Here is a 25,151-nt window from a genome sequence, read left to right as displayed (position 1 = left end):
CACGGGCGGCCTGGATGGTCAGCGGGGTGCACGAGCAGTCGGGCTGGCAGACCCCAGTGAGGGGCGGGGCCGCATGGAAGCCCATCTTCTAGCAGGACAGGCAGGGGTGCCGCTGCTCCGTGGGGTGGGCCTGCCTGAGCACCTGGCCTCTGTAGGCGAGACAGAGCCTGGGCCCCGCGGCCCTGGCTCCGCCTCCTCCCGGCCGCAGGCATGGGTTTGCTGTCTGGATCTGTGTGGGGACAGGCCTTCCTCGAGGCTCACGCCCAGGGCTCCACCCAGGACGAATGGGCAAGTACAGCTCCCCAGGAGTCGGGGGCCCTCGGGGCGGGATGTGACCGCTCTTCTGTGATGTGCTGTCACTCCCCGGGTTCTCTAGGGCATCCTGACCCCCACTCCAGGTAGGGGCTTTGGTTGCACTCCCCATTGCTGCTCTTAGGGCCCGCAGAACATGCTAGAAGGGGTCAGAGAGCAGCCACATCCAAGTCTTACCTCCTGGGCAAGTTTGGACAAAGGCCCTCAGCCTTTCCCGCCCGCCAGGTGTAGGGGCCGAGTGCACTTCCTGAATCGGGCAGTGATGAAGCAAAACCTTCCTTGGGGTGTTTTCAGTGAGGGGGGCCACTGCCCACCCATCGGGTGCCCTTCTGCCTCCCCCACCCGTGGCACTCCCCCAGGGTGGGGGAGGGGCTGCCTACCCTTGGTGGGACAGCTGGTGACTTGTGCAGGGATGTGACAGATGAAGCCAGAGCTGTCACAGAGGGGGCCACGCTTCTGGGGTCAGTCCAGCGGTTAGACCCAGGAGGGGCTGCGACGTGAGGGTGGCATGGGGGAGGGTCTCCCTGGACTGTGCGCCAGAGGGCGGAAGGCACAGTGTGGTGACCAGGACAGGGGTTTGGGGTCCCGTGGCTCAGGCCTGAGTCCTCGCTTAACTGCTCAGAGCTGTGAGGCTTTGGGCTCGTGGATGACCCTTCGCACCTCTTTGCCTCCCGTAGGCTGGGAGGTGACCCTGCCACCCCAGGGACATACCACACTTAGCAGGACTCACGTGCGCTGAACCCTAGCTGCTGCTGTGTTTGCTTCCATTAGGCCAACTGTGTACCTGCAGCCCTGAGCCGGCTTCAGGAAGTCTGGCCACGGCCAGGTTCTTAACCCCGGGAGGCTCAGGACAGCTCATCCACTATGTGTGTCCTTCCTGTCCCCTCCCCATCACCCCGCCCCCACCCTGGGCCAGCAGGTGGCTGAGTCAGGACCAAGCCCTGTCTGTCACCAGAGCCCTTCAGCAGGGCCTGGCCACCCAGGTGCTCGGCCCCGCCTGAGGACACTGTCCTTCCCAGCCAAGTGGGAGGGAGTCAAGGCTGGTGCTGGGGTGGGGCGCAGGGGAGGGGCAGTGGGTCCCTCCCGGCCACTTTGCTCTGCGTCATCTTGTCCTGAGCTCAGGCGGAGGCTGGCAGGGAGCAGGGAGCCCCGGTGCCACATGTACCTCTGGAGTCTGGGCCAGGTTTTCTCTAGATGGGGCACGAGCACTGTCTCCCCGGGCTTTGGGGACTCACATTGACTTCATTAGCTGTTTGACTCACTGTGGGTCAGAGTTGCAAAGGGTGTTTCTTTGCACCTGAGAAGCCAGAACTTAGAAGTGTAGCCTGTCCTGTTTGTTTCTCGTGTCAGCTCCAAGCCTCGTCACTTCCAGGTGTTGTGGCTCCTTGACGCGGTGAGAGCTCTGCTCAGCGGGGCTCGTTGGTTGCGCGTGCCGTGTAGCTGGAGGGACTCAAGTCCAGGTGTCAGCTTCCCGAGAATCCGCGCTGGTTGTGACAGCGGCACCATTGGTGGAGCGATGACAGTGACGGTGATGCTCACGGCCCGTGCTCGTGGCAGCACCGTGAAGAGGAAGGCCACTGTCCCTGTCGATTGATGAGGGACGAAACACCATAGGGTCTCAGGCCAGGGCCAACCCCACTAAGTGTGGCTGGAGCCCTGCCAGGCCTGGCACTGGCCCTCCGCCGGAAGGTCGAGGACAGCACAGGGCCTCTGCCGCTCTAACGGGTGTCGTGTGCCCTAGATCGTCCTGCTGAAGGACCAGAGGAAGTGCTTCAGTATCGACAACCCCGGCTACGAGCCCGAAGTGGTGGCGGTGCACCCCGGTGGCGAGACGGTGGCTGTTGGGGGCGCAGTAAGTTCTTGTCCCCACACCTTCTGCCTGGGGGATCTGGGAAATTTGGGAGATGCTCTGAGGGTGCAGGGCTGCCCCCCGGGCAGGAGGGAGGTGGGAACAATGGAGCCCACCCCTCCCCCAGGCTGCTGGTCCCTGGTGACACAGCAGCGTCCTGGCACCGGAGGGTACAGGGCAGGGAGGTGTTGGCACTGTGGGCCGTTGGGGGGCCCAGGGGTGCAACACGTAAGAAAGGAGCTGTGTTCCAAGCTGGGCTCATCCTGAGTAGGTGGGGGGCTGGAGAGTCCTCACACCCAACCAAAGGGGTTCATGGTTTCCCTTGGGGTGCCTGGGTCCTGGGCGGCTCCTCTGTCATCTGCTCTTCCTGGCCCCTGAGGAGAGGGGCCTGGACACCACGAGAATGGGACGTTTGCCAGGATATGGGCTGGACGGAGCAGGAGAGGAGCCTGTGCCTTTGGGGACCTGCTGGTCGGGGGAGGGCTGTGGGGCCAGGGGACGGTCCGATCAGGGGCCCCCACTGAAGACGAGCTTGTGTACAGGTGCTTCTCCGAGTTTGGCCTGTCGTCACCTACAGCGGAACCTTCTGGAATATTTGTGGAAAAGGCAGACTCCCGAGCACCCCATCATGCAGTCAGAACTGGGGGTGCCAGGGATCCCACGTTTTTATTGCAGTTAACTCTCATGTGCTTTTAGAGTAATTAAGGTGACTTAATGTAATTCTTCCCACTGCCAAGGCAGCCAGGAGAGCTGCTGCAGGCTTGTCGCAGGTGCCCTCCGCTGCCGTGGGGACGAGGCAGCAGCTCTCCTGGCACAGGGACCAGCATGTGGACAGAGGGCCGAGGTGGGGCAGCCGCTGGGGGAAATGCACTGCTTCTTCCTGATACCCTGGCCCGTCTCGAGAGAGAAGGGAGTCAGGAGTGTGTGTCTGCATGCGTGTGTGCGCGTGCACGCATGCGCATGCAAGCCCTTGTGTACACGTGTGTGCCGGGGGTGACCCGCTGCCCCCTGTCCTCCTGCAGGACGGGAACGTCCGCCTCTACTCCATCCTGGGCTCCACGCTGAAGGACGAGGGCAAGCTCCTGGAGGCCAAGGGCCCCGTGACCGACGTGGCCTATTCCCACGACGGCGCCTTCCTCGCCGTGTGTGACGCCAGCAAAGTGGTCACGGTTTTCAGCGTTGCTGACGGCTACTCGGTGAGTGGGCGGCCGCCTTCTGTCCCCACGCCGGGCAGAAGAGCAGAGGGTGCGAGGGGCCCTGGCCGCTCCCCTTGTCATCACTGACCGGGCGGATACACAAGACACGTGGCTTTGGTGCTCCCAGAGCAAGAAATGTGACTTCTTCCCGCTCAGAGGGCTTAGTTAGGCGGGACCTTTTTTTCCTTGAGTCTCATGGCCATTTAAAGTCCTGTAAAGTGTGAGCACCAGTGGCCTTATGCTCGGGGGTGGGGGGTGGGGGGGTGCATTGCCAAGCCCCTGGACACCCATGCCACTCCGGCAGGACAGCTGAGGACACTAGCATGTGAGGTGAGAGGGTGTCCTGTTTGTCACCAGCAAACTGCCCTGTTTCACAAGTGAGACTGCGCTTTGGAGGGATTCAGTCACCTGCTGGGTGTGAGGAGCTGGTGTGACTGGACCTCAGGGCAAAGGGAGGGTCGTCCAGCCCCGGCTCCCACCGAGCCGGCCTGCCCGCCCCACTTCCGACACTGCGGATGGTTTGGACGTCTGCAGCGGAGGCGAGAACCTGTCACCTGGACTGTACCCTTACCATTCCACTGTGTCCTGCTCATCTCCTGAGCCCATGTTTTGTGCATTTAAGGTACATTACAGGCATCTGTGCATTTCCCCAGGAAGTCCTCAGCTTACATGTTATTAGCTAGTTGAGTAGTTTCTCAGTTTTATCTTTGACTGTAAAATTTACATATAGGAGTTCCAGCTGTGGCTCAGCAGGAACAAATCTGACGAGAACCCATGAGGACGCAGGTTCGATCCTTGGCCTCGCTCAGTGGGTTAAGGTCTGGTGTTGCCAAAAGCTGTGATGTAGGTCGCAGACACGGCTCGGATCTGGTGTGGCTGTGGCGTAGGCCAGCAGCTACAGCTGATTGGACCCCTAGCCTGGGAACCTCCATATGCCACAGTGCCGCCCTAAAAAGCCAAAAAAAAAAAAAGTACATATAATGAAAAATAAAGGTGAATGTACTTGCACTGCGCTCATGCCTGCAGCCCACACCTCCCTCGTCATAAAAAACTACCTCCCGGGAGGTGGTTCCCTTCCACCTCGGTACCGCATTTATCAAAGTCTCTTTATCACATTTTAAGTAATTTCATTTGCACGTAGCAAGTCGTGTTCACAGTGTGCTAAATCATCTGCAGAGTAGGATCAACAAGAGGTGCAAGAGGCAAACATGAAAAAGAAAGTCACGGTCAACCTCCAGATGCAGATGGGGTGCCCTGAAGTAAAAGCATCGCTAAGGCCCACCTGCCTGCAGGCCCCCTGCCCGGCGGCAGCCCTCCTCCCCCAGCACCGCACCGAGCGCCTTCCCCGCCTGCATCTCTGTCTGTCCCCTCGCCAGGCCGAGAGCCATGCGCAGGCAAGGGCACATCTAGCCCGTGTGATACCCGCGAGGAGGGCAGCCCCCGGCCCGGGTCCTGGGGGCGTGGTGGCTGCTGCTTGATCTTGGGCTGCACCTTTCTGTGCCTTGGAGCAGCGGGCACCCAGGGGGTGTTTCGAGGAGTCAGAGAGCTGGTGAGAGTTTCAGAAGCCTGGCAGAGAGACGGCGATGCCTGAGCACCGGCCCTTTCCTGTCACCGTGACGGTTGGGTGAGGTGCCGCCCGCTGACTCCGCCCTGAACCCTGACCTGCCACCTGTTTTCAATCTGCACCCAGGAGAACAACGTCTTCTATGGACACCACGCCAAGATCGTCTGCCTGGCCTGGTCCCCAGACAACGAGCACTTTGCCTCGGGCGGCATGGACATGATGGTGTACGTGTGGACCCTCAGTGACCCCGAGACCAGGGTCAAGATCCAAGGTGACTGGCGCCCCTGCCTCGGCTCCCCAGACAGCGTGGGGCGGGAGTGACCCTTGGAGGCCTGGCTCTCCAGCAGACATTGGCTCTGCTGGGCCCCGTGGACGTGCAGAGGGCGGCCCGTGTGCCCAGAGTGAGAGCTGGTGGGCTGCATGGTGGGGGGCGAACACCGAGAGGAGGGGTTTTCCTGGCAACTCCTTCATCTTAGCTGTTTCCGGCTCTACCCCACAACGCCCCAGACCAGGCAGCCCCTAAAGCGCAGGAATCTGCTCACAGTTCTCAGGCTGAAGTCCAGGATCGGTGCCAGCATGGCCGCGGGAGGGTCGTCCCCTTGCAGGTCACAGACACTCATCGGGTGTCCTCACGTGATGGCAGGGGCCACTTGTCTCAGAGCACTAAGCTAGGCTTGGGACCTAGGCTCCTCCCAGAGCCCCCCCCCTTACCCATCGCCTTGGACATTAGACTTCAAGCTTAGGAATTTCGGGGAACACAAACATTCAGACCACGGCACCTGCCTTCCCCACCCACCCCACCCCCTTCAGTCTAAACTCATGACCAGGTTCTTGCTCCAGGACCACGGTGTCCAGTAGAAGTGTAACGTGACCCACATGTGGACTGGACACTGTGCTAGCGTTTAAAACAAATGGAAAATTGTTCTTAGTAATACATGTTATTTAACCCGGCGTATTTGCACATGTGGCAGTAGCTCACTTCAGGGGCTCTGTAGGTGACTCATGACCCTGGGTGGGATCACGCCCATCCGGGGTGGATCTCAGCTCCTCCCGTCCCTGTGTCACCACCTGCCACCACCTCACCTGGGCACAGGTCCCTTCTCCTGAGTTCTCTCCCAGCAGGCAGCCTTTTGTGTTGAATACGAATTTAACAATAGCTCTCTGTCGGGCCCCCCAGAACTTGTTCCCTTGTTTTGGGGGTGGGGACCAGCAAGCTGAGGATGCAGCAGGAGCTCCACAGATGGGATGAGAGTCCAGGTCCCTGTCTAGGCTCTGGGGTCACAGGTCACTGGATGTCACAAGCAAGCCTTAGGTTGGGCTGTTGTGTGCACAGGCCCCCAGCCTGGTCTTTCTCACCCTTTTATTCATTGTCGCCCCATTAATACCACAGATATACGGGGTACTGTTTGTGGGTTGTCAGTAGGTTGCTTTATGGGTAGAAAAAAAGAGTTTCACACACACACGCAACCCGGGAGGGGGCGGCTGTGGTCGTCAGGGCTGCTGGTACCTGGCAGCTGCAGCCAGGATGCTGCTAATGGCTGAGTGTCGCTTGAGGGGCGGGGGGCGAGAACAACTGCTCCCCCTCCATCGCCCGGACTCTCGCCTCTAAGAAGAAGGAAGGGGGTCTGGCTGACCAGGATCCCGGTGGGATTCCCCGGGCCCTGCGGATGCTCTTGAGCCGGGTTTCGTCTCCTGGGAAGGTGGGGTTTGCTCAGAGCGCCTGCTTTCTCCCCAGATGCGCACCGGCTCCACCACGTGAGCAGCCTGGCCTGGCTGGACGAGCACACGCTGGTCACGACCTCCCACGACGCCTCTGTCAAAGAGTGGACAATCTCCTACTGAGGAGCCCTCCTCGGAGGACCCAATCAGGGACTCGGTTGATCGCAGCTCAGTCACTCCTCTCTCTCTCTGCCCCGCCCCGCCCCGCCCCTGGGGGAGGGGCCTCACCTCGTGGCCGCCCCGGTCCCGCCCCCGGGGGAGGGGTCTCACCTCGTGGCTGCTTCGGCCCCGCCCCCGGAGGGAGGCCCGCCTCCTGCCCGCCCTGGCCCGCAGGGTGACCCAGTCTGTACACGTCCTTCTGAAAGCTTTAGACGGTGACAGTTTGCACATGGAAAATAAAGTGAGCACTTCAACAACGTGTGGCGCGTGACTCAAACCCACTGCCCGGCCCGCGCGGAACATTCCAGAGGCAGAGCCTCCAAAGCACACAGACCCGCCGGTGGCTCCGGGAGGTCGTCCCAGCCGCCCTCCCCACCTGCAGGGCCTTTCTGGTTCCGTACCTGCGAAGAGAGGGGCCGGCAGGGCAGAGCTGTAGCGCAGGCGGCGCCTGGTTCCGGGCTGATGGGCGCCCGGAACCCATGTTTCACTGTCAGTTTTTGTGCTTGATTTTAAGAATGGATTCGTGGGATTTGTGTTTTGTTGTTGGTCTTTTTCCTAAATGTATCCCAACTGATGCCTGTGAGTGTTTACGGCGCTGCCTCCGGGCCTTTAGATCCCTCGCTAGCCAGTCAGGGAGGCGTCCCCATCACCATTTTGCCCTCCTGCCTTGATGTTTTCCTGTCTTTTTTTTCCCCCCCTCTGCCCCCAAGAGCAAAGATTAATTTAAAGGCAAAGATGGAATCACTGTAAACTAACCTGTCCTCATATATACCTTCCTTTTCTTTTCCAGTGCAGAAATTAAAAGTAAGTATAAAGCTCGGTGTTTTGGAGTTTCTTTGCATGTGTCGGAATCACTGGTTATGCTGGCTGAGAGCAGCCACTCCCCTTGCACTTGTGAATACACTTCAAGCACTTTAAGACATTAGATGGAGAAGTGTTAAGAATCTTTTCACTGTGGGTCTCTGACTTTGTGTGATGGGAACACGTGGAGGGTGGGCCCCTGAGGCTTGGGTTTCTCCCCAGCCTGCAGCCTCGGAGGATGTTTGGGGAAGGCAGGGGACTCCAGAATCCCCCCAAATCCCGGCCCTAATCACTGTGTGACCTCGGCCACCTCTCTTCTCTTCTCTGCTCACTCCTACCTTTGTAAACTGAAAACATTGGACCAGGTGAGATCTAGCTCCAGCCTGACTCTCAAGTTTCTGTGTGGCAGCTTGTGTGACCTGGCAGAGACTGCCTTCAAAAGTGAGGTGTAGCGTGCATTTCAGTGTGGAAAAACTCAATTCCCAAGCAACCAAATCAATAACAGAAAGATGAACTTTTTCTCGGCCAGAAGGACAGCATCCATCATAAAGATTCTGTAAATTTTCAGTCCTAATAAAACGTCTTCCCCTTCTGTTCTCATGATTCTTCTACGTTTCATGTATAAAAAGGAGCTGGAAAAGGAAAGAATTGCCTGTCACTCCGTAATAACTAAAACTCAGGCCACCATAGGACACAAAGTTCCTAGGTGTGCTCCGACTGGGGACAGGCACCTTTCACATCAGTAAGGAAATAATTCCGTAAACTGGATAAAAGTGGGTCACACTCTGAAAGCGTAGGATTGCCTGCCTTGTCGTTACACCAAATCCAAGATCTAAAAGTAGATCCACGTTTGGAATTTTAAACCATGTTGCATATAGACAGAAAACACGCAAGCTCATGATAGTCAAGCAGTGTAAGAAGCAGAAATGTCAAGGAGAAAATACTGGTACACTGGACTTGTGAAATCTGCCTTGAAGAGGGAAAATTAACCCACCAAAACATTGAAAACATGGCAAATGGCACCAGTACTTTTAACATAGGTTCGATGCTTGGTGAATTACATGTCCACACATGGGGACGTTTTCAAAAGAGATGACCAAAAACTACAAATGAGGCATGTAGACTGACCTGAGTGAGGACAAAAGGCACCAGGCTCAGAAGTTAAAACGAGGCTTTCTTTAGCAGAAGGAGGGGAGGGGAGTGCCCGCCAGCCAGGTGGGGCCACCTTTTTACAACAGACCTTGAGTACAGCCAAGACCCCACTGACTGAAGGAGGGAGACGTTTGGACTTCAACAAGAAATCTGAACGTGAAAATAAAAAGCCAGAGGTGGGTGCAGTTTGTTGGCCACCCGTGTTCACAGCCTAAGCCCAAGATCAGGTTTCTCGTTTGGGGAGGAGGAGAAGCTGCACCTGCAGGTGTGCCCCACCCGGGGCCTGGCCTCAGGGCTCCACATATGGCAGGGGTGATAGATTCGTGCACCAGTGTCATCTCTTGCAGACCAGCTCTGGTCGTCACTGTGTTAGAAGGACTCCAGGGAGTTCCCGTCGTGGCACAGTGGTTAACGAATCCGACTAGGAACCATGAGGTTGCGGGTTCGATCCCTGGTCTTGCTCGGTGGGTTAAGGATCCGGCATTGCCGTGAGCTGTGGTGGAGGTTGCAGACGCAGCTCGGATCCCACGTTGCTGTGGCTCTGGTGTAGGCCAGTGGCTACAGCTCCGATTGGACCCCTGGCCTGGGAACCTCCATATGCAACAGGAGCGGCCCTAGAAAAGGCCAAAAAAAAAAAAAAAAAAAGGACTCCAGGACTTTGCTAGGCTGCCCTGGAACTGCCTTGATCGGAAGTGGATCAGCAATGCCCGGCAAAGACCATGCCCAGGCGGGGGGCACACACCTTTCCTGCTCCCTGCCAGCTCGAGGCTGAGCAGACTTGTCCTCGACCCTAGAGAGGCAAGGTGGGGAGAAGCTGGGCTAAGTCAGCATCTGGGATTCTGCCCGGCTCGGCCAATTGACCCTGGGACCTCAGGGCAGGTCACCATCCTCGCCACGCCTCCCTCTTAGTTGGAAAGATGAAGTTCCACTCAAAGACCGTTGGCTCCCTTGGGCCTCTGTTTCCATCGGAGCACGGCCCTGCTTAAAGGACCGTGTAGGCAACATGTGTCTGAAAAATAGGATCCGTTTTTGGAAAGTGCATGCATGTGGCTCCACGTGCTGACTGAGGATGTGCTGGAACCGAGTCTCTGCTGAAGGTTACTTCCAAGGTTACTGCCCATCACTGGTCTCTGCTTTAATACCATCATACTGATCACCAAACCAACCGGCTGCTGGGCATGAAAATACTTCTCGAGATGACTCCTGCACCAGAAAAGGGATCTCTCGGGTCCCACCTTAAATGAACATGTCGTGTGTGTGTGTGTGTGTGTGTGTGTGTGTGTGTGTGTGAAAGAGAGAGACCCTGAGCCTATCAGAGCTTCATGTTTCTCCCTGGAATCTCAGCCCTGGGTGGCCCCTTGTGATATAAGCCAGAGCAGTGACAAGAGTCTCTTAACACTCTTGAAAATTATTAAAGATCCCAAAGAGGATTTGGTTATGTGAATTGTATCCATCAATAATACGTACTATTCTAAAAATTGAAAACCAAGGGGAAAAATTGTTTTTAATGTATGTATCTGAAATTAACGATTATAAACCCATTATATGTGAGTACATCTTTAAAGAAAATAATTATATTTTCTGAAACCTAAAAATAAAAATAGTAGGAGTGACATTGCTTTTGCTGTTTTTTTTTTTTTTACTTTCCCCAGGGCTGCACCCACAAGCATATGCAAGTTCCTAGGCTAGGGGTTAAGTCGGAGCTGCAGCTGTCAGCCTACATCACAGCCACAGCAACTCGGGATCTGAGCTGCATCTGCAACCTACACCACAGCTCACAGCAACACCAGACCCTTTAACCCACTGAGCAGGGCCAGGGATTGAACCCGCATCCTCATGGATACTAGTCAGTTCTGCTGAGCCACAGCAGGAACTCAGTAAATCGAATGATTTTTAAAAGTAATAATTTCACATTTTATTACAGAATAAAAACAAACATCAAATTTCCCCAGATTATTTAAGTCCAGAAATACAACTTCTAATTTTTAACTTTCAACTTCTTTTTTGAGAGGAAAAAGTTTCCCCAGGAAGAAAAGTAACACTTTTCTGATCTAATCCACAGCATTGAAAAAGCAATTTAATAAAACTAAAATTGGAGTTCCCGTTATGGCTCAGTGGTAAAGAACCCGACTAGCATCCGTGAGGATGTGGGTTCAATCCCTGGCCTCACTCAGTGGGTTAAGGATCCAGCGTTGACGTGCACTGCAGTGCAGGCTGCAGATGTGGCTCAGATCCTGCTTTGCTGTGACCGTGGTGCAGGCCGGCAGCCACAGCTCTGACTCGACCCCTAGCCTGGGAACTTCCATGTGCCACAAGTGGGGCCCTAAAAAGACAAAAATAAATAAACAAATAAAATAGAGTAGCAACGATGTACGTGCCTTTTCTTTTTTTAATTTTATGGGAGTTTCGTTGACATACACTGTCGTGTTGGTTTCAGGTGTACAAGTGAATCAGTTACACATATACCTACATCCACTCCTTTTCAGATTCTGTTCCCCTATAGGTTATCACACCGTACTGAGGAGAGTTCCCTGCGCTATAGAGTAGGGCCTCATTTCTTGCGATTTTATATATGGTAGTGTGTATACGTCATTGCCAACTGCCTTTATTCCCCCCACCCCGCCCCCACATTTCCCCTCTGGTAACCATTAGCTTGGTTTCAAAACCTTTGAGTCTGTTTCTGTTTCAACATACGTGACTTTTACTTATTGAGGTGTAAGTGGGGGGCCACCCAATTAGCATCCTGCTCTTACCTGACGAGGTCAAGTCCTTGTCACCAAACGTGTTCTTGCTAAGGGACTCCCAATGTATTCGTTCAGTGTCAATTCATTCTTTCTTTCTTTTTTTTTTTTTTTTTTTTGTCTTTTTGCCCGCTGCCACAGCATATGGAGGTTCCCAGGCTAGGGGTCGAATCAGAGCTGTCGTCACTGGCCTATGCCAGAGCCACAGCAACACGGGATCCGAGCTGCATCTGGGCCTACACCACAGCTCACGGCAACGCTAGATCCTTAACCCACTGAGCAAGGCCAGGGATCGAACCTGCAACCTCAGGGTTCCTAGTCGGATTCGTTAACCACTGAGCCATGACGGGAACTCCCATTCTTTCTTTATCATCATATCAATAACGAAAACCAGTGCTTTTGTTAATTATTATTATTCATAAAAATTAATCCAGATCATATGATTGATTCTTAATTATTAGTCAACTAATGAATTTTGAAAGGAAAACAAGAACTTTGGAAGCAATTGGTGGAATAGATCCTGAGACTTAAGACACCCTGTGCCAAGGAGAGAGCCAGGTACGAGGAGCCAGGGAGCCAGGACTAGCCCAGTGACCCTAAATCAGGCCTTTTAATTCAGCTTCTGTAGCAGCATTTTGCTGTTGTATATATGAAGCTCATACAATGATCATTCTGTTCCCTGACTTATAAAGAGAGAGAGGAGTTCCCATCGTGGCACAGCGGAAACGAATCCGACTAGGAACCATGAGGTTGCAGGTTCAATCCCTGGCCTCGCTCAGTGGATTAAGGATTCAGCATTGCCGTGAGCTGCTGTGGTGTAGATTGCAGACTCGGCTCAGATCTGGCGTTGCTGTGGCTCTGGTGTAGGCCGACAGCTGTAGCTCCAATTTGACCCCTGGCCTGGGAACCTCCATATTCTGTGGGTGTGACCCTAAAAAAAAAAATCTAAAAATAAATTAAAAATACAAGGAGAGGGAGAGGAAGATGAGAACGTCTTTGCCCATCACGCGAGGGTCTGACACGTGAGGAGCCATCACGATCCTGACAGAGGACGCTCGATGGTCCTCACAGGCCCAGTGGGTGGGTCGGCGTTATCCTTCCAGGTGGGGAGGCAGTGATGGGCATCTAGGTTTGAAGGGACTCATAACGCAGAGTGATGGAGGCGGTGGCTGTGTTCCCTGCTGGGCATCCCCGAGGGCGAGGGCGGCTCTCACTACTCCTGCCCGAGGCAGGACTGACGTCAAAGGGTCCCCCAGTCGGCAGACGGAAGGGACCTCGGACCTTGCCTTGAGGGGCTTGGGGGACCACAGTTGGACAAATGAAGCTTGAAGCCAGCAGATAAGGGCTGAGCTTCTCACCCCAATGTCATTTGTGGTTCATGAAGTCAGGTCAAGCAGTGCGCCCCAAATAACCTAAGCTTTTGACGGAGGTTCCCAGGCTAGGGGTTGAATTGGAGCTGCAGCTGTCAGCCTACACCACAGCCACAGCAACTGGGGTTCCGAGCCTCGTCTGCTGTGTCCTTAACCCTCTGCGCAAGGCCAGGAATCAAACCCACGTCCTCATGGATCCTAGTTGGGTTTGTTACCGCTGAGCCACGACAGGAACTAGTGATGATTCTTTAATTTCTCCCTCCCCCACCTTCTTTCCTTTCCATCGGAGCATCCAGTTCATTTATGGAAACAGCATCGACAATATTTGAAAATTGCAAAAACGCCTCATCCCAATGAACTCAGTACTTGGTTTTGGCCAAATTAAATGGCCACCAACCACAGGCTTGGGCCTGAGAGGAAAGTTGCCTTTATCTCTGTCTCAGCCACAGCACGTGACTGACTTTGGTTGGCCCGTCCTAGAGAAACGCCATCCGTTTCTTCACTTTCTGACAAACAGATGTGCCCATTATTTGGCTTTGGTTGAATAACTTGCAAAAATCTCCTCTAAGTGGCACCTGTCCATTTCCGGTTTTCAGACCCGCTTTTAACCAGAATGAATTTGTAGCAGGCACGTCAGCACCAGCCCCCCCCTCCCCCCGGGGGTGGGGGTGGGACACGTCCTCCCTGGACTCCGTCAGCTTTAGCACCAAGAACAACTGGCACAGGGCCAGTCTTCCGCTTCATGGCCGTGATCTATTCTGCGCATCACGGGAGGCTTGGCAGCGTCCCTGGCCTCTGCACACCAGATGCCAGGCACAGCCCGGCCCCAGGTGAGAAGCCAAAGTGTCTCCAGACATGCCAGATTCAGACAAGAGGGTCCCTTTTTGTTTTGGAAGAGCTGGGGTTTGCGGCTACGTAAAAGAGCTGGCCAACGCTGTGACCTTAAAAAGAACATGCGTCAGATGTATGGTTTCCTCGCTTCATTCTTTCAAAGTCCACGCCTGCCCTCGTTTCCTCACCCCTGTATTCACCTGCCTAGTCACTGATCGTCTGCGACGTACCAGGCAACACACTCAGCCTTGAGATAAGACAGATGCGGTTTGTTTTGTTTCGCTGCATTTGCAGAGTGGATCGAGGTGGGAAGTCAAGGGGGCAGAATTTAAACTAGCAAATCCAGGGCGGGAGGGACCTGAGACCCAGCTGGGGTGGGTGGGGTGGGCGGGGAATCTAGCCCACCCTTCAGGCTTCAGGAAATTCTGAATCTACAAAAGCTTAGTTCCTTTCCCGACATCTCCCAGCCTTTCTCCCTGCTCTTGCTGGTCTAGGAGCCCATGGCTGTAGTGCTTGGCTCAGAACAGCAGAGAGCAGCTTGAGCTCATGGCTGGCGGAGGCGGAGCCTGGAGGCCCAGGACCAGGGGAAGGAAAGCTGGCTCCTGGCAAAGGGACCCTGGAAGTTGAGCCTGACCAACGCTCCATCACCACCCGCCTTCCAGCCTCCGCCAGCAGGAAGCCCCAATTCCTGGCCTCCTGACCTCAGAGGAGCTGTGTTGAAATGGCCGGAATTGATCCAAAAGGATGGTGGGCATTTGTTACCAGACCCAACCCATTTGGTCCCAGCAAGAGGAATACTGTCTCTTTCTTTTCTTTTTTGTTTTTTGTCTTTTTAGGGCCATGCCCGTGGCATATGGAGGCTCCCAGGCTAAGGGTCGAATCAGAGTTGCAGTTGCCAGCCACAGCCACAGCCACGCCAGATCCGAGCCCTGTGTGTGAAGGACACCACAGCTCATGGCAACCCGTGAGCAAGACCAGGGATTGAACCTGTATCCTCATGGATACCAGTCTAGTCAGATTCGTTACCGCTGGTCCACAACGGGAACTCCTTTCTTTTTTCTCTTTTTTTTATGGCCATATCCACAGCATATGAGATTCCTAGGCTAGGGATCGAATCGGAGCTGCAGCTGTCAGCCTACACCACAGCCACAGCAATGCCAGATCCAAGCCACATCTGCGAACTACACCACAGCTCATGGCAACGCGGGATCCTTAACCCACTGAGAACGGCCAGGGATCAAACCTGCGTCCTCGTGAATGCTGGTCAGATTTGTTTCTGCTGAGCCACAATGGGAACTCCAAGAATGCCATCTCTTTCATCTCCTGCAAATTATTCCTTTTTTTTTTTCTTTTTAATGGCTGCAGTGACTTGAGCCACTGCATAGACAACATCAGATCATTAACCTGCTGCACCACAGTGGAAACTCCAAGCCTTTCCCTTATCAAAAGTATGGACTGGCTGCCAGGAGGGAGGAAATCCGCTTGCAGTTTTCTTGTTGAAGATGAGAGAAGAGACGGGCACCGCCCCGGGCACTGCCCTGGGCACAATCAGGGTCCCAAGCTGATCATCCCCTTTTACCAGCAAAAGAGTGGACGTGATTCTAGCGCCTGGTTGGAGGGTGGGGCTTGGTTGATGAGTTAGAGTGATGGCCTCTCACCTTCCCAACCCCATCAAGACTTCCTTGTTCTCAGCTTCTTTCTCCAGAGCAAAAGAGTAAATTGCAAAGATTTGTCCCCAAGTGGTGCTCAGGAATGGTGTTAATTTATTTAATTTCTCAGGCTGCCCTCCTCCCCGAATCACGTGGCTGCCATCTCAATGTAAGCAAGCTCATCCCGGCTTGTAACCCAAGGAAGGGAGAGCTAAAGGGAATAGGTTTGCTTGCAAGATGGGGCTTTCAGCGAAGACGTTTTTCTCAAAATGTGATCCACCAGCTGCATCGAGAACTCCTTATAGGAGTTCGCATGGTAGCTCGGCGGTAACGAACCCAACTGGTAAAACATGAGGTTGCAGGCTCGATCCCTGGCCTCACTCAGTGGGCTAAGGATCCGGCATTGCCATGAGGTGTGGTGTGGGTTGAAGACGCGGCTCAGATGCCTCATTGCTGTGGCTGTGGTGTAGGCTGGCAGGTTCAGCTCCAATTTGACCCCTAGCCTGGAAACGTCCGTCTACCATGGGTGTGGCCCTAAAAAGACGAAAAAAGAAAAAAGAAATTCCGTATAAAAGTATGGGTTCCGGAGTTCCTGTCATGGCTCAGTGGTTAACAAATCCGACTAGGAACCATGAGGTTGTGGGTTCGATCCCTGGCCTCGCTTAGTGGGTTAAGGATCTGGCATTGCCGTGAGCTGTGGTGTGGGTTGCAGATGCGGCTCGGATCCTGCGTTGCTGTGGCTCTGGCATAGGTCGGCGTCTTCAGCTCTGATTCGACCCCTAGCCTGGGAACCTCCATATGCCAAGGAAGCAGCCCCAGAAAAGGCAAAAAGACAAAAAAAAAAAAAAAAAAAAAAAAAAAAAAAAAAAAAAAAGAAAGAAAAGTATGGGTTCCACTGCGTGGCAGTGTCTACCAGAATTAAGCACATACCTACCCTGCAGCCTGCAATCCCAAACCCAAGTTCATACAAGAGAAAAGGGCATGCGTGTCCAACAAGAACATTTGAGCAGCGCTAGTCAAGGAGCCCCAAACTGGGATCAACTCAGAGGCCCATCAACAGGATAAACCGTGGGTCACAGACGCGGCTGGAATCTTGCGTTGCTGTGGCTGTGATGTAGGCCAGCAGCTACAGCTCTGATTCAACCCCTAGCCTGGGAACCTCCAAATGCAGTGGGTGCAGCCTTAAAAAGAAAAAGAAAAAAAAAAAAAGATTAACAGGATACATTGTGGTCTATCCATATTCAGCAATAAAAGTCAACACACTCCCAATACAGACGACAATGTGGGATTCATCTCTTAAAATGATGCTGAAACAGGAAAATCTTAGATGCAAAAGAGCAAATCCTATGTGGTTCCCTTTATAGGAAGTTCAAACGCAGACTGATCTGTGCTGATGGAAGTTAGAACAATGGTTACCTGCCATGGAGGTGGTGGTTACTGATTGGAAAAGGGCATTGGGGTACGGAATCTGTTCCGTATCTTGATATGAATAGTGGTTATACAGGTATGTGTGTATATATATATAGGTACACACACACACACTCACATATGTACCTAGATGGAGTTTATATACGGCAGGCTATGGTGCACACATTCACCACATGCACATACGTATATACATATGCATTGACCCTTATGCTTAAGACTTACACAATTTATTATGTTTCTCACACATACACACACACACACACACACACACATTTCCAGCCTCATTCCAGATCTCAGAATCTCTCAGTATGGGTGCCTAGGAATCTGCATTTTGCATCCGTGGTGCTATTGGTGCCCACTGAAGATTGGCTACCAGTGGTGTAGCGAAAGTAGGGGAGGTGCCTTGTCCCCCAAAGGCCACCCCAGCCCATTTCCCACCTGCACTGGAACTTTAGATTTTTACTGTCACTAGGGAGTAAGATCGGGCCCTTGGAGCCTGTAAACAAGACTGTCACTGTCTCTACGCCAGACAGAAGCTGCCCTTTCCTAGAAGTTCAGACAGTCAACCCTTCTCTACTTTTTCTAAAATTCAAAATTAAAACCTCTGCTTCCATCCTTCTACTTCTAAGTGGACAAATATAAATATGTATTTTGGAGTTCCCGTCGTGGCGCAGTGGTTAACGAATCCGACTAGGAACCACGAGGTTGTGGGTTCGATCCGAAGTGGCTCGGATCCGGCGTTGCTGTGTCTCTGGTGTAGGCCGGCAGCTCCAGCTCCGATTGGACCCCTAGCCTGGGAATGTCCATATGCTGCAGATGCGGCCCAAGAAATGGCAAAAAGACAAAAAAAAAAAAAAAAAAAAGAAGAAGATGGAACCCCAGTAGACCAGCGAGCTGGACCCAGCACTTGGAGGCGGTCCCGCCCCCATCCTCCACTGTTCCCTCCCCTTGTCCTTGGAATGTCTGCTCTGTTGCCTTCCCTGATCCCAGAAGCGGCTCCAAGCCCACAGCCTTGCAGTAGAAATGTGGAGCTGAGCTTATCCAAACTGCGTGTGCGACTGAATCCGGTTCAGGCCTCTTTGTAAACTTTTAAGATTCTAGCTGGCAGGTACAGAAATCTATTCATCTTGTAGCCACCCGAGACAAGCCCCCTAAGTACATTTCCCCGCTAATAAGGACATAAGTACATTTTCCTGCTAATAATACACCTGCCACCTATCCATCTGAGTGACCTGCTTCTTTCTTAGGCCTCTCCCTGTCCTCCGCGTTTGGCGGGTATTTCAGACCCCATCTTCTCACCAGAGCAAATGTCTTGATGAACCTGCTTTAACATCAGCCTTTGCATTGAGGACGGTTCCTCTGGGTAGATGATTTAAAATGAACAACCAGAACAAAGACCATGCCCCCTTTTAAGGCACAGGATCCATCTGGCCAAACTGATCTCCCAAAACATTCCATTCATTTACGTTCCTCTCTGCCATGAGCAAGGGCCGTCTCATTCCGCTCTTGCCAACTTTGGGTACCATAACTGGTCCTGACTCCAGAACCAACTGGGCCAGTGAGGCACCACAATTCAACTGGCATCAGGGAGGATGATCCCTTTTTTTTTTTTTTTTTTTTTTTTGCTTTTTAGGGCGACACCTGCGGCATACGGAGGTTCCTAGGCTGGGGTGGAATCCCATTAAGCAGCTGGCCTACACCACAGCCACAGCAACACAGGATCCGAGTCGCATCTGTGACCTACACCACAACTCACGGCAACGCCAAACCCTTAACCCACTGAGTGAGGCCAGGGATCAAACCCACAGCCTCATGGTTCCTAGTCAGAGCTGTTTCCTCTGCGCCACAACAGAAACTCCTTCTTCTTTTTTTTAAATCATTTTTAATCTATTGATTCCTTTAGTTTTTCCATCTAATTTCTTAGTCTTGGAAATGTCAGTGTGAGCTCTTGGTGTGTATTAAGAAGCTGTTTTACATTTTGCCATATCCCATGTGTCTAGAGGTAGGTCACAGGTTCTATCCACTTCACATAAACACATAAAAGCCAGATCATGGGGCTTCCTTAAGAGTCTGCCCAGGTGGTCACATGGGTGCTCATTCAGTTATTTTTTTAATTGTATGTGTATAGAGACAGATATAATTGTGCATGTGTGTGTGTATATAAAAGATACATAGGGAGAAGATATTTCTAAAACTACTCTTCACAATTATAAAGACTTTTTTAGGGAGTTCCCGTTGTGGCTCAGCAGGTTAAAAATCTGGCTAGAGTCCATGAGGACTTGGGTTTGATTCTTGGCCTTGCTCAGTGGCCTTGCTTAAGTTGCAGACCTGGCTAGGCTCTGGCATTGCTGTGGCTGTGGTGCAGGCCGGCGACTATGGCTCCTATTCGACCCCTAGCCTGGGAACTTCCATATGCCACAGGCTCTGCCCTAAAAAGAAAATAAAAAAAAAAAACCTTTTTTTTTTTAAACTTTGAAGCAATGTTTCCTTATAAATTAGTTTGGATCTGAGCATGCCCAGGTACAGGCAAGCAAAAAGCATCTCACTGCTTAGGTGGCTGCATCTGAAATGAAATCTGAAACTCACTCAAGGACCCTGGAAGACTGAGTCCTTATTTCTGAGATTTAAGAAGGCACTTTATGTATTGCACTCTGAAACTTGAATTTGTTTAGAAATGATTTCGACGCCGAATTTTGATGTGAAAAAAGGAAGGAATGGTCTTTAAAAATAAAACCAATTTGCAAAAAATGGACATTTTTACACCTACCATCTGCACAGACCGTCTCAGCAAAGGCTAAATGAATGTTCTTTCATCGCCTCGATAAAGTCTGGTAGTGGTGAGCATACAGGCACCTCACCTTTCTTACCAGATGTGTTCCTAGGTATTCCATGTTTTCTTCCTGTGGTGAACGGGCCCTTTGTTTTTATATGTGATTTTCACTGACCGTTGCAATTCACCAGGAACATACCTGGGTTTTGGATAAGCCCCACGTCCTTGCCCAACAACCACATTAATTCTGAGAATTTGAAGTTCCATCTTCTTAGGTGTTCCAGGGTACACAATGGGGACGTGTGGAACCTGGCATTTTTTGTTTCCTTCTTCCCTGTGGCCGTAACCCTGATTCACATCTTTTGAAGCAAGTTCCTTGAAAGCTTGAACCTTCTGAGTCAGATAAATCTCGGAGGATTTGCTTCTGCCTGGGGAGAGCTGCTCAAGCGCTTGCCACCCTGTGATTCTTTTGCTCCTTTGAAACCTGGTACCACCACCAAATCGTCTTCCTAGGCCTGCCGTGAAGATTAGAGAATGCCTGCTTGCGTCCCGGAGGCCGAGACGTGTTCACCAGAGCATGAGGATCATTGCTGTCTTTTATAGCGTAGCGGGAACTTAACAATGACACAGCGGGGACACCCAGGTTGTTAATACCAAGCTGGGTGATGAGAGCAACATATACTGGCGTATGACACAGGTTACCGCCTCTGGAGACTGTGCTGGGTGTTTTCCAAGCATCTTCTTACTTAACCAACAGCCTCGGGGAGGTAAAGCGACCATACCAGCTCCTTATAACAAATTCCCTTGAAGGGAAGCAGGACTCAAACCCAGTGCACCCTGCCACAAAGCCTGCGCTCATCTCCGCTGGACCATCCTGGAACAGTGTGTGTGTGTGTGTATGTATGTGTGTGTGTGTGTGTGTGTACAGATCAGACATTCATTCAGCCCAGAGCCCCCAACCCTTGGTTGCACATTAGGAATATCAGGATTTCTAACAACACATCGATGGCTGAGCCCCACCTGGGACCAACCGGATTGGACTTTCCAAGGGCAGTTCTGACATCAGCATCTTCTCAAGGCTCTGCAGGTGATGTAATGGCCAGGGCTGAGGACCACCGACAGCCCCAAATCGCAGATAACACGGACACTTCAAGCAGTAATTGTGGAAGCCTGGCTGCCATTTCCGGGTGCACTAAAGTGTATCTTTCCTCTCTTTGCCGTGAATGAATTCATCCACTGCTGCCTCTTATGATTAACTTTTTGTGTCAAATTGGCTGGACCTCAAGTGCCCAGATATTCGGTCAAACATTATTTGGGGAGTTCCTGTTGTGGTGTGGCGGAAACGAATCCGACTAGTATTCATGAGGACGCGGGTTCGATCCCTGGCCTCGCTCAGTGGGTTAAGAATCTGGCGTTGCCAGGAGCTGTGGTGTAGGTCGCAGATGCAGCTTGGATCCTGTGTTGCTGTGGCTGTGGTGTAGGCCAGTGACCGTAGCTCTGATTCAACCCCTAGCCTGGGAACTTCCATATGCCATGGGTGTAGCCCTAAAAAAGAAAAAAAAAATTATCCTTGATTTTTCTGGAGGTAAGATGAACATTTAAAGCATCGGACTTTGAGTAAACTTACCCCTCTGTCATATGGGTGACCCGTAAGAAAGAAAAGACTGGCACTCTCTGTGTAAGAGGGAATTCTGCAGCAGGCTGCCTTGGAACTTAGACGGCAGATCTGCCCTGGTCTCCAGCCTGCCCTGTGCACTCGGATTTATACCCCACGGACCACAGGAGCCCATGCCTTCTGCACACACACACGTCCTGTTGGTTCTGCTTTCCTGGGGTGTCCAGATACGCCATCATGATGAAAATTGGCCTCCTATTCAACACAACCGTAAATAAAGCATCTCACTTCCCTTCTCTGGAAAACCATAACCAGAGGGTGAGAGTTAGAGAAGCAAAGAATTTTCAGCCTGAGGCAGAATAATTCAGATTGCTTGGTTCCAATCTCAATAAAGTCACAGAGATGAAAATAGCCCTGGGGGGATTTTGCCCCGCAGGGAACATTTAGGATTGTCTGGGGACAATTTTGGTTGTCATAACGGGATGGGGGGTGGGGGATTGAGATGGGGTTCAAGGTTGCTCCTGGCATCAAGTGGGCAGAGGAGCCAGGGAGGCTGCTAAACACCCAACAATGCACAGAATGATCCAGCCTAAAATGTACCAGCACCGAGGCTGAGAAACGCTGGGTTAGGATGGCTCAACACATGGTCATTAAGGAAATTAACTTTTCCCCCCAAGCAAAGGAGGAGGACGGCCCTCAAATCAGGAAGGAGCCCTAAGGGGGCAATGGGAATCTCTTGACAGACGGGAAAAACAGGCTGCGGGAAAATATTACCCAAAAGCCGAAGGCACATAGGGAAAATTCTGAAGAGCCAGCTCCACCTCAGAGGTAGGACAAAGAAGCCAGCCTGAGGGAACGTCACAGGCGTGATGTGTGGCTTGAAGTGGTCCTAAGGCATCATGAACCCAGAAGGTCTCGCTCGGGGAGATCTGGCACCAAGTCCTCGCGTGAGACCAGAGGGGGTGAGTACCTGTCTTGCGTTTGGGGGCTGCAGCTGCTGTTGTTCTAAATATCAGAAGCAATCTGTTAAGCGTGCCAGGGGGCCCCAGGGGGGAGAGCTCGGATGCCAGATTTGCCGTCTCTCTTCTGCCAAAAGCCATCTTTGGTACTGACTGTGAGATGCGCGTGACTTCAATTTTAAGTTCTCCAAACGGAGGCTACATCCAGAGGGCGACAGCAGGGTGTGATGTCCTGCCCACAAGGCCAGATAGAGTCAGTTCATGCCTAAGTGGGAAAGGCAAACGAGGTAACAAACAAATGGCATTTCAGTCTGTACGACGAGGGCATCAGAACATTGAAGGTGGTTGTGTGAATCCAGGGGGGGTGACACGGTCACATCGCCAAAAGAGGTTAAGGGTCCTTTAAAAACTCCAGCTGTTCTGCCCTCCTGCGTGCCTTACATCCCAAAGGATGTTTCCAGGACGACGGTAAAAAAACAAAGAAAACCATGGCTCAGCAGAAATCAATCCGGCTAGGAACCATGAGGTTGCCAGTTCGATTCCAGGCCTCGCTCAGTGGGTTAGAGATCTGGCGTTGCCGTGAGCTGTGGTGTAGGTCGAAGATGCGGCTCGGATCCAGGGTTGCTGTGGCTGTGGTGGAGGCTGGCAGCTGTATCTCCTATTCGACCCCTAGCCCGGGAACCTCCACATGCGGCGGGTGCAGCCCAAACAGAAAAAAAAAAAGCACACAAAAAAGCAAAAAACAAAGCAAAACAGAAAGGCAGGGCTGTGTTGAGACAAATGTATCTTAACCTCAGGGAAACAAACATGCACATGACTGAGGCGGAGAAGCTGGTTGGATGACACTGGTGGGGCGGTGAATATCCCCATGGGGTCTTTAATGAGACTCGCGGGTCCCCTGGGCATAGGAATAGAGGGCACGGAAGAGGAGAGTTGCTCTGCTCCATCGGACGGAGGTGAATCAAGCCTGGGCAGCCAGTCCTCAGACAGACCCAGAGAAACTGCAGGGACCGGGCCGCAGAGGGACTTCGGCTCCTGTTCACTTACTCAAACTTTAATTCATTCAGCCAATAGCCATGAGTCCTCTATTTCCCATGGCTGTGGTAACAGATTATGATGAACTTGGTGGCTTAAACACCAACTTAGCTAATAATTTTGGAGTCAGAATCTGACACCTGTGTCTTGGGCTACAATTAGGATGAGAGCAGGGCTGCGTGCCTTTCTAAAGGCTCTAGGGGGAAATGGGAAATCCACGCCTTGCCTTTTGTTGTTGTTGTTGTTTGATTTTCAGGACCGCACCTATGGCATATGGAAGTCCCCAAGCTGGGGTCAAATCCAAGCGAGCTATAGCTGCCGGCCTACACCACAGCCACAGCAACACCGGGTCCCCAGTCCACTGAGCAAGGCCAGGGATTGTACCCGCATCCTCATGGATACTAGTGGGATTCATTTACCCTGTGCCACAACAGAAACTCCAATTTTTTTTTCTTTTTCAGCCACACCCTAGGCATATGGATATTCCCAAGCTAGAGATTAAATCCAAAGCACAGCTTCAGCCTGTGCCATAATTATAGCAATGCTGGATCCTTAACCCACTGTACCACAGAGGGCACTCCCATTCCTTGCCTTTTATGGCTCCTTAAGGTCGCCGGCACACCTTGGCTCATGGCCTCTTCAGCATCTTCAGAGCCAGCAATGGTGGGTCAAACCCACCTCCTCTCTCTGATGCTCCCTCTTCTATTTCCCTTTTCCACTTTTAAGGACCTTTGTGATTCCATCAGGACCACCTGAGATGATCCAAGATACTCTTATTTTAAGATCACTTTTTAGCCGCATTCATTCCATCTACAACCTTAATCGCTCTGTGCCATGTGACTTAACATAGTCACAGATTCAGGGGCTCACAAATAGATGTCACTGGTGGGGAGAGAATTATTGTTTGTCTCACCAGTTCCTAGGCTGTGCTTGGTACTGTGCTAAATGCAGCTGGGATAAATCAGAGGTGTCTCTGAAACTATAGCATCCGAGCTGAGACCTGAGCGTTGGGGAGGAAGCTCCAATCTGGGGCCAAGTTCCAGGTGGAGGGGAATCAAGTGCAGAGGCCCTGAGGCACATTCAGGGAATGGGGAGAAGCCAGCCGTGCTGCTGGAGAAGGGTGGAAACAGGAAGAGCAGAGGGAGAGGAGGTTGAAGACAAAGGCAGTTCTACCACTGGAACATGACAATGGTTTGGGTTTAATTACAAGCAAAATGGGAAACCACTGGAGGGCTTGAGGCAGAGTACCAGCGTGCTCTGATGGACATGCTAAATGATCAATCTGTTGAAGGCAACTGGATTGCAGGGGAGAGAGGCTGAGGCATGAGCAGCCACTGGGGAGATACTGCAGGGATGCGGGCAAGAGGTGGTGATGGCTCCATGAGGGGGAGGGATGAGAACGGGCAGCTGTGTGGTCCGTTTTTGCAGTAGAGCCCATAGGGTAGATCAGGTGTCAGGTGAGAGAGATAAGGGATCATGGGAGGCTGGGCTTGTAAGCTTCTGTGGTCCCGTCTGCACCACCGACTGGGATTGATGGTGAGGCTGGAGGAGAATGCGTTTGGGGAAAAAAAAAAAAAAAAAAACGCAAAAAACAATGACATGTTTTGGCCACAAGTTCTCTTTAAAGGAAGGGGGCTAAAGATCTCATTTGTGCCAATATTTTAGATTCCACGTATGAGTGGTAACATATAGTATTTGTCTTTCTCTTTCTGACTTACTTCACTTAGTGTGAGAATCTCTAGTTCCATCCGCGTAGCTGCAAATGGTATTATTTTGTTCTTTTTTTATGGCTGCTTAGTATTCTACTAGTATTCTTTTTATGAGATAGTAGATAACTATCTCATAAAAAGCTATTTTTAAAATAAGTTAATTTCATTACTTAGTATTGAAAAGTATTGACAGTAGTTAATTAGGTAAAAGTATTTCAAGTCACGTGTTAGCAGAGCACATCTGAACACATGACCCCGAATGAAACTATCCGCATGGTTTCCATAAGATTAT

General features: G+C 52.0%; 1 protein-coding gene across 1 annotated transcript in view; it reads left to right on the top strand.

Annotated features, from left to right (window-relative positions):
• WDR1 (WD repeat domain 1) overlaps positions 1-7,618 on the top strand; it is a 39,046-nt gene extending 31,428 nt beyond the window's left edge. The window contains exons 12-15 of the mRNA XM_021101012.1: positions 2,054-2,164; positions 3,184-3,357; positions 5,048-5,192; positions 6,657-7,618. Coding sequence (XP_020956671.1) covers positions 2,054-2,164; positions 3,184-3,357; positions 5,048-5,192; positions 6,657-6,763 — 537 coding nt within the window. The 3' untranslated portion in view covers positions 6,764-7,618. The remainder of the gene's footprint in view (positions 1-2,053; positions 2,165-3,183; positions 3,358-5,047; positions 5,193-6,656) is intronic.

This window comes from Sus scrofa, chromosome 8, assembly GCF_000003025.6.
Source record: "Sus scrofa isolate TJ Tabasco breed Duroc chromosome 8, Sscrofa11.1, whole genome shotgun sequence".
Classification (NCBI taxonomy): domain Eukaryota; kingdom Metazoa; phylum Chordata; class Mammalia; order Artiodactyla; family Suidae; genus Sus; species Sus scrofa.
The sequence above is the reverse complement of the archived record's forward strand: the minus strand, read 5'-3'. Positions and strand labels throughout refer to the sequence as shown.